General features: G+C 47.5%; 1 protein-coding gene across 3 annotated transcripts in view; it reads left to right on the top strand.

Annotated features, from left to right (window-relative positions):
- Myo16 (myosin XVI) overlaps positions 1–16,951 on the top strand; it is a 420,999-nt gene that overhangs the window by 211,127 nt on the left and 192,921 nt on the right. For all 3 annotated transcript variants that reach the window (XM_057752554.1, XM_057752553.1, XM_057752552.1), the window contains one exon: positions 3,702–3,849. In XM_057752554.1, the coding sequence (XP_057608537.1) occupies positions 3,702–3,849 (148 nt within the window). The remainder of the gene's footprint in view (positions 1–3,701; positions 3,850–16,951) is intronic.

The following is a 16,951-nucleotide window of genomic DNA, read 5'->3' as shown; positions in this document are numbered from 1 at the left end:
CCTGAGGGGGGACTTGAAGGAGAGATACTGGTTAGGGCTTCCTAGTCCAAGGTCTCTCGCTCTCTACATAATGGCTGGTTGTGCGTCTCTATGGCTGCTCCCAGCTGCTGCACAGAAGTAGTGTTCCCTTTGTGCTTTCATTGGAGCCTTTGGGAAAGCCTTGGGTTGACCTGGCTCTCAGCAGAATGTCATGCACTAAATACTGTGGAAGGGCTATGGGAAGGTGGTCCCAGGAAACAGCACCTCTCCGTCTTCTGCAAGCACGTTGGTGTGGTGGCAGTGTCTTTGGGAGCTGTGGCTTCTCATGAAACTTACTAGTGAAGGCTGGTGGGCACCAAGCATCTGTAAGGTTGTGTTTGCTGCACCTGGTGAGACTACAGCACAAATTTAGACAACATCAGCAGGGTCAAAAGCCAATGTGTACATGGTTCTCAGGCCTGAGATCCCCGGAAGTGACTAGGAGCCAGGTTGATAGACCCACCCCAGCCTGGCATGGACCCCACTCTCCAGTACTTCAGCTGCAGACAAGTCGTCTGCTTCACATACTCTTCCTCTTCTGTGTGGTGGTGGGGATCATCTCTGCAAACTCTTAGAGTTCCAGGAGCAGAGACATGGCAACACGGTTCTACTTTTGTGTCAATATGAAAACTACCCCTTCCCAGATCTAGGTCTGGGTTGCTAAGTACAGAACGGCCTACATCATACTGACTGTCTGCCATGAGACGGTTCGCAAGTTGGGCAAGGGGCTGGAGATTGAAACACACACACACACACACAGAGGGGAGGGGTCAAGAATGCCAACTTTATTGTGTTCCAGGGCAGCTTATATAGTGTCTTCCCTGACCAATGGCCGCACCCTAGCTCTCGGGATCCTTCAGCTGCAAGCCCACCAGAAACCATTCCCCTACCATCAGGGAGGTCTCGTGCTCAGAGCAGCTGCAAGCATAGGAAAACAAGTTGTTTACTCCGGCAGGCAGCGGGTCATACAAAATTCAGGGTCTGCGTGTCTGCAGTCCCCAACAGATATAGACTGGCATGGGATGGGAAAGTATTTGACTCTCAGGTTTTCTGTGGACTAAAAAAATCCTAGCTCAACTTGAGTTGAAACCACAGTCTACTCATAGTGGGAAATGCTCATTACCATGGCTGTGGCCTTCTTAGGTAATGTAAACATTAAGAGTTTAAAAAAATAACAAGAGAGAACACATGTGAGGGGCTGCTCCTGGCATCTCGCTTTCGAATCCTGATTTTTGAATGAATGAGAGAGGTGATGAGAGATGAAACATTATCACCATATCACCAGCTTCCTTTGCATCATTCACCCCATTGGACATGTTCTTCATAGAATGCTGTAACTGATCCTATCTCGTGTTAAGAGCTGGAAGCAGTCTGGGCTTTGGAGATAAGGAAGATGGGTTTTAAAGAACAAAAGCCTCCAACAGCACTTTGAACAGGTCACATACAAAAGGCACCTTGTGTCTGAAATGTGATAGATATATTTAGTCGTACCTTTGGGAACTCCAGAGGGATCCTGAGACATTCTGTTTTTTCTTCCTCATCTTAAAGATGGACAAAATTACAGTTAAAAGGGGTGTGCAGAGTGGCCATACCAGGTTCAGAAACAAGAATGCCTGGGATTGCATCCCAAAAAACTCCTCCTCTTACATTGCTGTCCATGATGGCTCATGGGTAGATGGTCTCCCATCCCAACACAAGCCAGATCAGGGGGTGAAATAAGAAGAAAGGCACGTGTGACAGTTTGCCTTCTCTCCCCATGCGCATAGTCTGTGTTGAGTGGCCGCTCGAGGTGGGAGATGATGAGACTTTCTTTGAAGGAGGTCCTAACTTGTAGTCTGAAGGAGAGTGACTCATTTCATATACTTCCTTTAATAATTCACAAATGCCCTGGCTCGTGAAATTCTACAGTTACCTGTGGCATTGGGTACAAAGAAACAACATGCATCCGTGGAGTCAAACTTCTTGAGAGAGAGATTTATATGTAGATGTCTAGAGACTTTGCCAGAATCATTGGTTGGCATGGAGATAGCAGTGGAGAGTGACACCTGCTTTTCTGACCAAGACTGTTTCCAATTTTTTAAATTTTTCCAACACTGCTCCAGTGTTGAGATCGGGGTGGCAGTTGAGGGGAGCTCATTGGGCCGCAGTAAGTGCTGGAACCTCTCATTCTGGAGCCCCATGCCTCCCTGACCTCAGAGCCGCACCCCAGACACCGCAGCATCTTCTCTGTTTGAGATTGTGTCAGCCTGTGCTTGAGTTTGCCTGTAGCTTCCCTTCAAAGTGACATGTTCTTCCAATCGTGTGGATCAGAACCCGTTAATCCCAAGCAATTTTATTCACTGCTGGAGATGTGCTAACTAGCGTGATTAATAATTACTCTGCTTAGGAATTCAGCTGAAGGATTTTCCTGGCACTCGTGACTTGGCGCTTGATCAGTACTGAACACTGCTTCAACTGAAGCTGGTGTCTTTGTTGGTGGAAGTGTGTGTGCATCAGTCCGGGCCAGGGCCAGAGGCACTAGCTCTCTCAGCCTTTGCTTCTCACCTGTCATCTGGCACAGAACACAGTGAGCGAGGCCAGTGTGGAGCTCCACTATACACCTGTGCAGAGCCAAGGCCACTTACTCTCCTAGGGGTAACTAACTTCAGACTTTTAAGGCAAAAAATTGCCACATTTTTTGTTTAAAAAAAAATGAATGAAAACGATAAGATCTCAAGTTCAAATTTCTCCCTGGTTAAATCCATGAAGATATGCATGCATGTACACACACACACACACAGCCTACTGAGGGTATGATGGATATTCTTGGTTATCAACTTGACTACAGCTAGGATTAACACATAAGTGGCTGGGTATACTTGTGAGGAATTTTTCTTATGCAAATCATTTGAGGTGGGAAGACCGGTTTTTAATTGCTATCTTTTGAGGTGGGAAAACCCACCTTTTATCTGGGTCACACCTCTGCTGGTAGCCTGTATAAAGGACATGGCAGGAGGAAGCTCATGCTTAGCCTGTTTGCTCTTGTTATCAAATCCATTCATTCATGGCTTTAGAGCCTACTCATTGGGATTCTGCTGTATCTGGAAGAAGAGCTGAGACACCTGGCCTGCTACTCTGAACAGCTACTGGATTCTTGGACCTTCCATTGGTAGACAGCCTTTGTTGGGCTAGCGGGACCAAGCCTATAAGTTATTCTAATAAGTCCTTCATGCATGTGCCCGTGTGTGTGTGTGTGTGTGTGTGTGTGTGTGTGCGTGCGTGTGTGTGTGCATGTTTGTGCAAGTGTGTGTGCATGTGTGTGTTAGCACAAGGGTGGTTCCTCCATGCTGTGACAGGTTTCTCTAAAGGACTATTGGACAGAGAGTGAACTCTCATATAAAATATGAACTTCACTGGTGAGCATGGACCATACTGGGTCCTCAGACTACCAAATACATCTCACAGCAGCTGTTAACAGAGATGACTGTGGCAGCAGGGGTTGGGGACTCTGAGCTCTTGGCAACTTGGGATTAGCATCTCTGGAGACCTAAGATGCTGTAGAAAGCCAAGTCTCTTTGTATTGTTTTGAATGTTTGTGTTGGAAAAGAAGCTTTGCTGTCATGGCCTGTAATTAATTAACATGTAAATTTATGGAAATTGAACTAAAATCCGTTTAACAGAATCCCTTCTCTTCTCCTAACCAGCCAGAATTTCCACATATATGCTGGAGAAGTCCAGGCTTGTGACACAGCCTCCTGGTCAGGGCAGCTTTCTGATTTTCTCCTGGCTGATGGACGGGTTATCCACTGAAGAAAAATGTGGGCTTCACCTTGGCAACTTCTGTGCACACCGGTGAGTGGTCAAGGATTTTCCCAAAAATTTTGAGCACATCCTTGGTGTTCTTAACTCGCCTTCGTATGTTTTTCAGAGGTGGAAGGGGGGCTGAAAGGAGACAGCGGGCTACGGTTAGGGCCGCGCCGTCTGGATGGCGGGGCTCTGATGGTGTGCTGAGTGGTGGGGAGGTTTCCCCTGCTGGCATGAACTTTTATTTTCTGTTTTGCTGTGTCTCAGAGGGGAAGACAAAAACCTAGCATGTTTGTAAACATCCCAATGCCTATGACTGTTTGGGACACATTGTCTCATCTCTCATCTTCTGAAGGGTTGGTGTGAATAACAGTGTGAACAACCAGTATTCATTCATCGCAGGTGAGATTACGTAACAAAGAGAGGGATCACACCTCTCAACCAAGGGCAGATGTTCTTCATAGACGACAAAAGCTTTTCTTAAAACATGGGGCCATTGATGATCATAATGAACACGTGGTGTCACCAAGATGCTCACCTGAGGAACGGTGTTCCGTGCACACCTTCCTGCCAGCCTCCAGCCTGAGCCCCACACAGCATCGGGCCGGGTTAGGGTTTGGATGAGAATTCCAAGGGAGAAGGGGTGAATGCTACCCAGAACAGACGCTGCTGGGACACGGAATCTACAGCTCATCCCTGCTTCATTGTGCTGAATTCTCGGGCACAGTCTGCTGTGTGCCTGTGGAGAAGCCCGTGATGAATGCATAGTCACCAGAGTGAAGTGACAATAAATAAATCAGGTCAGGGAGCCAGGTGGTAGCCGATGACTGTTTCAGAGGGTGAATCGGGGACAATGCTGGACAGAGTCCTAAGGAGCCCACGCAGGGACTTGGGGACAGTATCCTGGACAATTGAGAAATGTTGGGAGCTTAGAGAGGAAGGGGTGGGGTTGAGGAAAAGCAGGAAGACCACGGCATGTGGTCAGAGTTCAGGGAGGGAGGGAGGGTGACGCTGGCTTCGTGGACAGGCCGCAGCGGAAACGTGTCTCTGTGAAGAGCTGTGAGGAACCCCAGCAGGATGTTCAGGGTGTCTTATTAATATGCATTATGAATAGCTAACGGGTGCTCAACACCATTTTCAATAAAAATACCCACGGCTGCTCCAGTTACATAAAGATATCAGTGGGAGGCAGTGCACGAGAGTCGCTCACCTGGAATTTATAGCATTTAAGAAGAAAACACGCCATTTACCAGCTGGATAGATCTCGTGCTGATTACAGTACCTTCGAGACTTCTGTGGGTCTTGCTGAGTTTGCCATGCTAGCAAAACTGGGTTTTCTGACTGGAGATATTGGCAGTGCTGGAAGAATTTTATATTCCTTAGATGTTTGAATTTGGGGTGGGATCTAATCTCGGCTCATTCTTTGTGACAATTAGACCCCACACTGTTTGGAGGTTGGTCAGTATCCAGTCAGATCTGGATTGGATCACTAACTTCTTCTTTTTTTTTTTTTTTATTTTTGAGACAGTGTTTCTCTGTAGCTTTTTGGTTCCTGGCCTAGAGCTAGCTCTTCTAGACTAGGCTGGCCTCGAACTCACAGAGATCCGCCTGCCTCTGCCTCCCTAGTGCTGGGATTAAAGGCGTGCGCCACCACCGCCCGGCAGGATCACTAACTTTCTAAATGCCGATAAACCAGACCTTTCATGTCTGGAAGCTTCTTTTAGGAGTCCACTCCTTAGCAATGGTCTGTCAGAAAAGGATGTCCTGATGGGAACTAACAGGACCCTGCACGTCAGTAAGAGTCACTGTGTTTGCTGTAGGATGAGGCTGCTTACCCTGTAGTCTGCAGAACTTACTGACCCGTCTTACACTGAACAAGGCACATCTGAATTCTCTCTCTCTCTCTCTCTCTCTCTCTCTCTCTCTCTCTCTCTCTCTCTCTCTCTCACACACACACACACACACACACACACACACACAGGTGAGGTGCTGATGAAGTACACTGAGTCTTAAAATAGCCACCTCAGATCCTCACAGCCTGCAGCCTGCAACCTGCCCTATCTCTTCCTCCTACACTGCAGCTCATTCCCTACCGGAAGCAACAAGAGGTGCACGCAGCACTGCAGGGCCTGCAGGACTCCTGCACATAGCATGCCTTCCAAAACTACTCCAGAGGGCGGACAGTGTCCCTGCCTATGGTCTTCGGTTCCGGCAGCAGGCGCACCTTTAACTTCAGCTGTGCCTAGGTGGTGAAGTTTCCTAAGCCTCACACAAATATGTAGAGACCCCGTGCCAGTAGTGAAATCCCCGTACACACATCTCTGTGTGTAGCACAGGAAGGTTCCCAAGAACACAGCACGGCACTAACTACAGCTCCTGAGAACACAGCACACTGCAGAGCCCACTTGGGGCAAAAGAAGGCCCCCATCCTTCTAGGGCATCAAAGCAGCACTTACAAGCACCTGGAAGAATTGTATATGCCTTGGGTGTTTGAATTTGGGTTGAGGTCTAATCCTGGCTCGTGTGTTACTATTAGAAGCCACCCCTCTGGAGTATCTGTCTAGAATGCCTGCCTGTGGGACTGAGGTTAGAAAGAATACATGCACCGAGAATCCCACAAGAGGGCGCACTCTCCACAGCCAGAACAGCTAAACAACAGCAAACAAAAACTTCATTCTTTTTTGTTTACGGTTTCTTCTGTGCTTTTCTTTTCTTGGCCGCTATCTCTTATTTAAGTAGTATCTCCTCTTCTTCTTTTTGTACATACTATGTTATATCTGAGAGATAAATATAAGGTAGACTCCTGCACATTGAAATGATGAAAACTAATAAAAGCAGCTGTATGCAATAATTGCTTGCCTTTAACTACTTTAAATTGCTTCTGTGGGTTAGGCTTTTAAACCTGAGGAAGAGACTCTTGACCTCCCTCCCCGCTGACTGATCACGGGGAGGATTGTGGGTTGCTTCCTAATGCTGCTCAGCCAAGGCCACACTGGGAGCTGTGCTGATGAACAATCATTTGATGGAGAGAGCAGGTGCCCCGGTCCTCACCTCCTCTGAGAGAAAGAGAGCTGAGTCACTGAGGTTTGAACTTGAGGTGGCTGCAGACACCTGTCACGGGAGAGAGAGCTGAGCAATTAACTCCCAGGAGAATGTGCTCTCTGCTGAGTGGTTATCAAGGGGGCTGAGCTGAATCTGAAGGCATTTCACAGATTTTTTTTTTTTTTTTTGGCGTGTGTCAGGTAAAGAAAAACTTCAGTGTCATTTAAAGGTGACGCTCCATGATCTCATGGCTCACAAACTTCTGTTCAGTCACAGTTTCAGGGAAGGGAAAACTGATGGTCTGTGAGACCTATGCCTGAAAACCGCACCATTTCCACTGCAGTTCTGTGTTGTAGCTTTTTACTTAAATATTATTCTGGAGGTTGTATCAGAAGGCTTTGTGAGACACAGCGCCAGCAATGTCAATGTATGGGAATTCTGAACAAGTGTCTTTGCATGTGTTATGTGAACGTGTCTCACACAGTGAGATTTCTGCATAAGCTTTACATGGATGAGCTCATTGCATACGGAGGCAGCGATCCTGTGCTTTTGGCTCTGCCATCGACAGCAGATGCTGTTGAGATAATATGAGCCACCTTTGATGGAGGGCTTCCTACGGGGCGCTGTTCACTCTCAGTGACTGGAATCACCCTGGATGCCGAGACAGACAGCCAGCAGGGCGAAGCTGCTATGGGCATGCCAGGCTTCCCAGTTCTCAATTATTTGCATCAGAGTCTGCTGCACGACCCCAGTTGGTAATACTCCACACCATCTCAGGCTGTTTGCTCAACTACGGGAAGAGAATCAACTTCTTAACTCTTCTTCTCCCACCATGGTTCTGACAGCGGTAAACACTGTTCAGATTTGAGGGTAAACTCATATAATAAACTGGGGTCAAAGGGATCACACAAGGGGGTCAGACATATGTCTTATTAGCAAAAATGGAATTCCCGGTGAGATTTCCAGGAAAAAAAGCATATTTAATCAGAACTGGAGAAATGTCACATGTGCTTAGCATATAAGCATACTTCCGTCTGATTTTATCATTCTTACTTGAAGCACATTTATATAAAAATAGAGTGAACTCTGTGGGTTTCAACAAAACAGAGCGCATGAAGCTGAGAGAGAAAGGTGTTGGGGAGTAGAGGAAAAACCATACGGTCGGATTTAATCAAAACGTCATATGCATGGCCACAAAGGCCAGGCTGTGGGGCTCTGAGAGAAAACTATTGGCCTATTTTCCAGGTCCCTCAACCACTGACTCGATGTTACTGAAGCTGATACTTTACTAAGTGAGAAAGATAAGCCCGCTGAATCCTATTACGCATGCGTGTTCCAGTCATGGGTCAGAACCTGTCTCAACACTAATCTTGCTTTCCCCATCAGTGAACTCACTGGGCTTGGCATGCATTAGCTGTGAATTCTGAGTACACGGGGATCTGTCTCAACTACTTACTTATTTCCCCCAAATCCAGAACTTTCTGAAAACCAAACATTTACTTCTGACTTACGTGGCGATGAAAATCTAGACCCAGCCCCAACTTGCTCTTCAGCACCCTGTAAACTGACGTGAGACCCAGGTGGCTTAGACTTCGTGGGTCTGTCTGGGAACGCTCCTGCCCTTCTACTCAGGATTAAACTCTGGGATTAGAGGATACTGCCCCAAATCTACCAGGGATAAAAACACCACTTTAACTTTTTAAAATGTGGATTCCAGAATGAGCTTTGCCTTAGCAGTAAAGCAGAGGGCTGCTGCAACAGTGTGGTGTGGCTTTGAACCAGGGTCCGGACTGGCTTTCTCACTATGTTCAAGATGCCTGTCACTTCACAGGACCCCGGCGCGGCCCTAGCTGGTGGATGGAGCTCAGCAGATCTGATGTCCTCTCAACAGGAGGCTCCTGCTTCCTCCTGTCCTCATCTCTCAATCTCTGCTCTCTGCTCTCTCTCTCTCTCTCTCTCTCTCTCTCTCTTATTTCTTAGAAGTATAGATCTATACCATTGTCTATATCATGATATCATCTATATTATGGTAATCGATGGACATGGATAGAATGGACATTCAGTTTGCTCTATTGGTCATTGTGACTGGGTTTGTAGATAGAGATTTGGCATTGGGCGATTGAGAAGGGCAAGGGCATGGCTGCTGGATGGCCCCACTGAAATTTCACAGGTTCATGTTCATAGATTGTTTGTGTGTGTTTTAATGTGTGACTGCATATGTGTGAGGGTATATATGTATATGTGTGTGTGCCTACGTGTGAATGTATGTGTCTGTGTATATGTGTGTTGTTGTATATATACAGGTGTATCTATGTATATGTGTGTGTGTGCATTCATGCACGTGTGTGTGTTTATGTGTGTATGCATGTGTTTGTGTGTATCCTTTCCATCCTTGTCATAAAGCTCTAGCAAAGTGACATACAAGGGACTAGTCCCATCTGCTCGTCGATGTCATGGCCACTTGTTCACTTGGGTAGTGGCTGCAGTTTCATTTTCTCCAGATGGAGCACGTTGACACCGCACTGGGCACCTACACTGCTGTCTGCCATGCCTCCCTCTGAGTATGGAGAGCAGTAACCCCTTCCCCTTGGTGTACTAGTCTGAACTTCCTGGAGCCCTGGTGGGCCACTGTCCACTACCCAGCCCACTTCCCACATGACTAGGTTTTAACACATGCAAACATCTTTTGGAGCCTGCGTGTGTTCTCGGGACTCCCCAGTCTTCGTGGTAGGATTCTCTAAACGATCAGAACTGGTGGGATGTATGGGTTACAAAAGGAGACTTTCAGATTGACTTACATCATATGTGTGGTGTCTTCAAATGGGGGAGAGCCCAACTTCGAAGGCCTGGAGGATGCGGGAGAGCCACTCCAGTCTGCACTGGAAAACTGAAGAAGCTGGGTTCTGATGTCAGTGAAGAGCAGTGGCAACCACTAAAACCCAAGGTGGATGCCCGGACCATCCAGGAACAAAGGCAGACAGGCAGCACTGCTTCTCACTCCTGTTTTCCTGTCTGGGCTGCCACTTTGGGGGAATCTTGTCCCCTTTGTTAATCTTTCCTAGAAAGACACTCAGGCCCTGCCCAGAATCATTTGTCTTAGCTGACTCCAAATCTAATGAACTCAACAGTTAAGATTAACTACCACAGCCAGGCGGTGGTGGCACACACCTTTAATCCCACCACAGGTACCATGGGACATAGACAAAGATAACTGCTTTCCTTCATCCTGCCAGTGTAACCACATCGCCAAAGCTCATGTCAGCTGACCCCACCTGTGTAGTCACATGACACAGCTTCTACTACTGGCAACATGTGGAAGGTGATGTCTTCAGCATGGGAGAGTGTCTATAACCCATGAATCTGCAACAGTAAGCAAGTTTATGAATATTCAGCAGTGCACACATGTGAGGGGCCCCTCCAAGCTGCATGCTCAGTAAGTAGCTAAATGCAGTTGAAATGGGAACAGGTCTCTCCGGCAAAGAAATTCAGAAATACTTCTCTCCTCCAGGCCAAGGCAGACCAGGCAATGTGTGTGAGTGAGAACCTCTGGGCTCTCACTGGAGGACAAGTGTGTGTGCCTGAGGCTCCCCACTCCCCAGGACACACTGCTCTTAAAGCTTTTCCCATTGGTGTTACACAGAGAATGATGGAGACAATGTGTGTGTGTGAGTGTGTGTGTGTGTGTGTGTGAGAGAGAGAGAGAGAGAGGAGGGGAGGGGAGGGAGGGAGGGAGGGAAGGAAGGAGGGAGGGAGGGAGTGTGTGTGTGAGAGAGAGAGAGAATATTTGGTTCCTTGGGACAGGGTCTCTCTGTGTTGTTAGGCGGGCCTCAAACTCACAGAGACCCACCCACTTGCCTCTTCCTCCCAAGTGCTGGGATTAAAGACGAGCATCACCACTGCCCTGCTTGGAGACAATATTTTTATGAAAAGATTATAAACTAACAGGATTTTCAGATATGCAGAAGGATTGGATTCCAGTACGTTCCTTCCACACTTCTGTGTGGCTGCCCCACTGTGATCCTGTGCAGGAATAGGCCCAGGACTGAATCTAGGACCACGTTCTGAATGTCCCTATCAAGCTGATGAATGACAGTACTTGAGTTACTAAAGTTCAAGTGTATCTTTTGAGGACAATCAACCTGGAGCAGCTGTTGAGAGGAAGTGGAAAGGCAGGCGCCCGCAGGGGGCAAAGTCAGAACCCCCAGCAAGTCCCTCTGGACCTGCTGCTGGTCCCTGGTCCATTCCCATTGGGCCACACGAGCAATGTCACTTTCAACAGAATAACAACAACAAAATGAAAGTAGATAGGAATTACACACTCATGTAAGAATGTCTGCTCACATTCCCTGGGGTCAAACGTCATCTGAGGGGTTTAAAATACATTGTCTTCCTGTGCCAGCCAGTGTAGAGAAAAAAATGAAGATTTTCCTTAAGTCTGATTTGTTTAATTACAATGAAGAGGAGTTTGTCAGCTCAGCTGGAAGTGGGCAGGGGGACTTGGTACTGATTCCGGGTTTTAGAGGACTCTCTCAGGCTCACGCGGAACATGTGGGTCATAGGCTTGGGTTTCCCTCCGGGCTGGCAGTTGCGGGATTCAGGTGTAGCATTTTTCAGTCTCGCTGTTGCTTCTGTTAAACTCGTCAGTGGGCGTCCATGTGCATGACTGTGTTTTTACATAATTTGCTCTCTGCAAGGTCTCCCCCAGCAGGCAGGTTTCCAGGCTGCGGGGACCTAAGTAGATAGCTGTCACACAGGCATGCATGTCATTTGTCAAATGTTTACCTGGTTGTGACAGTGGCTTTTCTTTGGCTATTGAGATTTCCGGGCCACAGGAAGCTCACGGAGTCTCACAGGCTATCACAAACCTCTGCACTCGCCCCCACAGTTTGGGATATATTTTAATGCAATCAATAATCGTATTGTTATACACAGGACATTCACTCGGGTAGGAGGTATGCCTGTTCCAACCTGGTCAGAGGTATACCACACTCAAGATGTGCAGAGGGTCCTGGGCAGTTGTGATGGGTTTTATGTAAAAATAAAGAAGCAGTCTCCTTGGTGTTTATATTTCCTTCGCATTTTAATCAATGATTAAATTTATACCAAAGAGATTTTTTTTGAGAAATTTCTCTATATTATTTATCGTAAAATGCTTGTTTTGTATACTTGCTTGTATACCTCTGTAAATACTCAGGGTCACACCAAAAGTTCCTGGCTGGGGTGGCGTAATGAATGGAAAGGATAAGAAGCCCCACTCTGGAGACTCATGGGTTCACGTGGCCACACAGAAGAACAAACGTGGCAGTTCCCAAAGCTGTCCTCAGACAGGATGAGTGGTGCCTTCTGCACAGTATGGGCTCTTCCTGCGAGGGTTTTTTTCCATGCTGAAGGATAAAGCCTGCATTGTGTAGTCACCCTGGGGAGTCGGGGCTCCCTCTGCAGAGCAGCCTCCGTCCTCAGCTCTGTAGGGTGAACAGCTTAGCATCGCCCTCTCTTGTAAACTGTACACCCGTGGGATTCAGTTTCCAAGTTGCCAGGATAGCAGAGCTCGAAGCCAATGCTTTAGGCATTTGGGGCTATCTAAAGGTACCTGCTGGCATCTCTGTCTGTCCCTCTTCAAGCCAGTCCCCCGCTGGCCAGCCACAGCAGCCATGCAATAGCTGCCCCTCACCTTGTAACTCTCTAGTCTTGTTTGGTGAATGAGCAGAACACCTTCCCCTTGTCTTTGTCTGAGCCTAGCTGTGTGCCTGCTGCTCTCTGTGGCCACCCCTGACTGGTCACCGCTGCTCCTTCACCTTCTGAACATAGAGGCATAGTGTGCTAGCATGCACCAAGACATTCACCATGGCCATGTGTGGTCTGCTTGGCTCCTCCCAGCATCATGCATTATAAGATTCAGAACCCAAACCTAGCTCCGTCATCAGAGCCACACAGTGAGCGTAAGAGAGGACAGAACAAGCAAACTCACACCGTTCTGCATGCGTATGTCAGTGTCTAGCTTACCACCAGGGCCTAGAGTTTTAAAAGCAGATGTCGTTGGAGGCAGCCCCTCCCCAGGTGCACCCAGTTTAACCAAATCTGGAAGATGTGGGCTTTGCCTTGGGCTTCTCCCTCGTCCCCGGCACCCTCAAGACGATGCCATACTTTTTCGTTCTCTGTCTCCTCCCTGAATTATCTTTGATGTTTTCACCTCTGTTCATGCTGTACTTCCCTCTGAGTTGATGCTTGATTCATGTCTGGAATATTCATCTCAGTGACTTCCACCTCTGAGAAAACTCTGCTTTTCTCTCAAATATTGTTTCTTGTCCCTTTTCTTCTATCCCCAGTCCATTTTACTTCTACGGGAGTCTTAATCACGGTTTTGTATAGTCTGTGGCCTGCCATCTTATGTGAAACACTGTGGTTGTTTGGTATCTTTGCCACTGGTTGCCCAAAGAGGTTGTTCTGTAACCTGTCACTTAGGGTGTGTCATGGTATGGTGGACCTGTCACTTAGGGTGTGTCATGGTATGGTGGTTGGTTTTCATCTTTAACTCGCCGCAATTTAGAATCAACTGGAAAGGAAGTCTCGATGTGAGAGTGAATGAGACTGACCTGTGGGCATGTCTGTGACAGCATTGGAAGACCCAGGTCACTACGGGCAGCACCATTCCCTAGGCTGGTGATCCTGGACTGTGTGATTGTAGAGTGTGAGCTGAGCCCTAGCAAGCATGTATGGATTCATCCTCTCTGCTCTTAACTGTGGGTGTGTTGCAACTAGCTACTTCAATTCCTGCCTTGCCTTCCCCTCAGTGATGGGCAACCTGATATGGGGACCTGATTAATATTTTCTCCCCTAAGTGACTTTCAATTGGGACATTTTTATCACAGAAACAGAAATGAAGCCAAGACATGTGATATTCCTAAGTACTTAGCTGGGGACTTGCGTGATCTGTGCAAAGGGTGAGGTCTCCAGAGTTTTCCATTGGTCAATCAGCCCTCCAGACCGTTTCATGTCAACCCTTGGCTTAGAATTACTAGCATGCCACTTAAGTCTGAATGCCCAGGAACAGGAAAAAGCCAGTGATGGTCTTGACTCCTCTGGGGGCGGATGTTGATGTAGCCATCTCTGCTACCTGCCTGGGTATCACAGGCAGGGCTTTCTCAGAGCAGAGACCCCAGCACCTTGGCTGTACACCTGATGCATTTCTAGGCTAGTGGCATGCTCCTTCTCCCACATGACCGTTCGAGGCAGGACCTTTGGATACAGGAAGCAGAATAAGAAGAGCCTGTGCTCACTCGGGAATAGGCGGGGCCTCGATGGACACTAAGTGATCCCTCACGTCCATCGACGCCTGCCCCCTTTCTAAAAGCCATAGTCACAGGTGAGCTGGCCCACAGTGTCTCTGAGCTGAAAAACAAGGCTTTCTGGGGCAATGCCCTTCCCGGTGAAAGAAATGAACAGATTCTCTTCTTAATTACACATTCTAAGTGGGTAATGGTCTTGGATTGTTCTAACTTGTCTGGACTGCCTGTTAAGACTGACGGAATATCTGTGAGTCTCTGTGTACGCTCGATCATTAGTAACAGGGACGTACGCTGCAGATAAGTGTCCCGTGTCAGCCCAAGGCACGGACCTCACTACATTTCACTCCAACACCATATTTGTCAAATTTTCACTGTGTCTCATGCATCTGTGAGGCATCCCTGGAAGTGCCTGAGGTGGAGACCTTCAGCTTGTGAACAGATTAACCTGGCGTGTTCAAGGAAAATAACATGCTTACAATGTTTACAGAAGGCCCTAGGTGGCACCGCCCTCAGCTCCATCACCTGCCCCAGCTGACCCATCCCATGTGTGATTTGCATAACATCTGTGTGTCACACCCAGGCCAGACTGCTTTGTCCCAAGCACGCTGTGACGGCTCACCTGCTCAAACATTCCGTGGTAAACAGAACTGCGTGCAATCACGACTTGGGTATTTCTCTTAATTGTCCTTCTGCCCCCTTGTTACGGCCTCCTGGCTGTCTCCTGTCAGCTCAGTAAAAGAATGCCCTGTTTTCACTGTGCACTCTAGCCATGAAATTGCTGCTCGCTTGCAAGTTTGAACAGTCAATTAAAAACAGGGTGTGAGCGCTGCAGGCAGCAGCGGAGAAGGCACCGGGTGCCCGAGAGGTGAAAATGACACTGAAGAAGGAAAGGGAACCGGGAAGCTTTAACGTTAATTAAGTGAGGAGGCTGCTCAGGAATAAGAAAACAGAGTAAGAAACTCGCGCTTTGAGCTGTGACAGCACAGCTACAGCGAGCGCCCACGTCTGACTCTCTACACCTGGCCATCTCCCCCTTTTCTGAAATAAGGTGTATGTCTGCTCTCCTCCCTTGAGATGAGCACAGCAAACAGCACGGAAGGTGTTCCGTGACTGAGGAACGGGAGTGACTGGACCCAGCATCAGGTCCTTACCCCTCAGGGTGAGCCCCATTTCCCAGGATGCAGTTCAGGAATCTCAGCCCATGTCACACAGGAGACTGCTTCTAACTACTCTTCCTAAGGGGGCTCATTTGTAAGATATTCTACCCAACTTTGGGCTCCCCCACATGAAGTTCTGTTATGTAGTATGGACTTTAGCTGCACAAGTCTTGTCATGCGTGGCTTCCGTGGCTTCTAGGGAGGAGAGCACTGACAAGGCCGACCGGATGGAGTCTGTAGACTGTAGAGTCCGAATCCTTGCTAGTGAAAGCTACTAGATAGGAGAGGTTGTGGTCAGAGGTGTGTGAAGAAGCCTGGGATGGACTCACAGTGACATTCAGCCCTCTCTCCAGCTCCTGGTCCTACCCTGCCTCTCTAACAGACATGGCCTCTTGATGTGGCCCAACACCACAAAGAGCCTCAGTCAGAACCCGGAAGTAGATACAGGTCTCAGTGTGTTCCCTTGTAGAGTCTTCTCTAGGCACGGATTCAGGGACATACCCTGACTCTGGTGCTATGCAACTATGAAGTTCAAATTATCTTAAAATTTACATGGCATATGGTGTTGCTTTGGTTACAGCAAATGTATCCTTTTTAATTCAAAGCAAACTGATTTTGTTTTGTTCAATTGACTGAATTTTATTAAATACATAGAAACCAATTTAGTTTTACAGTTATACAATAAGTCATTTCTGTGGATTCTTTGGCACAAATATAGCCCATTGTGAATTTGTAGTCGGCACAGCCCAGGGCTTGCCCATAGCCTGTGGCAGCCCAGGTCTGCCTTCCACAGCCTGCTTATCAGGCAAACCGCTGAACTCTTCTGACTAGAGATCCGCTTTGCAATCCTTCATTTATCATTTCAAGTGGTAATTCCATTAGCTGGCTATTTTTGCTCCAGCTTGTGTAATACAATTATTACAAGGAAAACTTAGCTCAAAACGCTTGCTTGACTCTAGGTTCACCTCCCTTAAAAAGATTTTTTTTTTTTTTTGGTTTGGTTGGTTGTTTTGTTTTTGTTTTCAGTGTTGAAGAATTCCAGGCTCAGGAAACCTCTGGGAATGGGCTGCCCAGACAGCACGTGTGCAGGCCTGAGATTCTCTCACCCATCCTGGCCGAAATGCACTTAGCTTTTGCTTACGCTGCTCCCATCTGAAAGTGTCCCAGCGTATCAGAGTCTAGATAAACCAAGAACATACTTTAAATGGTTGTTGTGTCCTCCCAGACTTAATCATCGCTATCCCATACTTAACGCACAAGTCTCTGTAGTACACACTCTATGTACTCTATGCTTCTTGCAGACAATCTGTCTTGACCCTCCTTTCCGGCTGCCCTGCTTGCTATGTGTGGGCAGTTATGCACCTCATTTACCTTGGGTCCCCAGGAATCACAGCTCTTAGTCCATATAGAAACAAAATTTCTGTTGTCTTAACTGAAACATCATCATTTTTAATCAGTAGTACGTCTCAAGGGCACTGGATGGTGTCTCACTTGAACTTTCCGTTTTCAGTTTCTCTATGCAGACCTTCTCCTGCTCCTTTGAGAATCACAGACTGCTAACCTTACCTGTAGTCTAGAAAATTCTACCATCCCTCATTTTGTCTTAAGGTCTCCATGTTATTTAGTGATGGGGTGGGATGCCCTGCTTTCTTCAGGGTTCACTGC

Source organism: Chionomys nivalis, chromosome 20 (genome assembly GCF_950005125.1).
Source record: "Chionomys nivalis chromosome 20, mChiNiv1.1, whole genome shotgun sequence".
NCBI classification, from domain to species: Eukaryota; Metazoa; Chordata; class Mammalia; order Rodentia; family Cricetidae; genus Chionomys; species Chionomys nivalis.
This window is presented reverse-complemented; position numbering and strand designations above follow the sequence as displayed.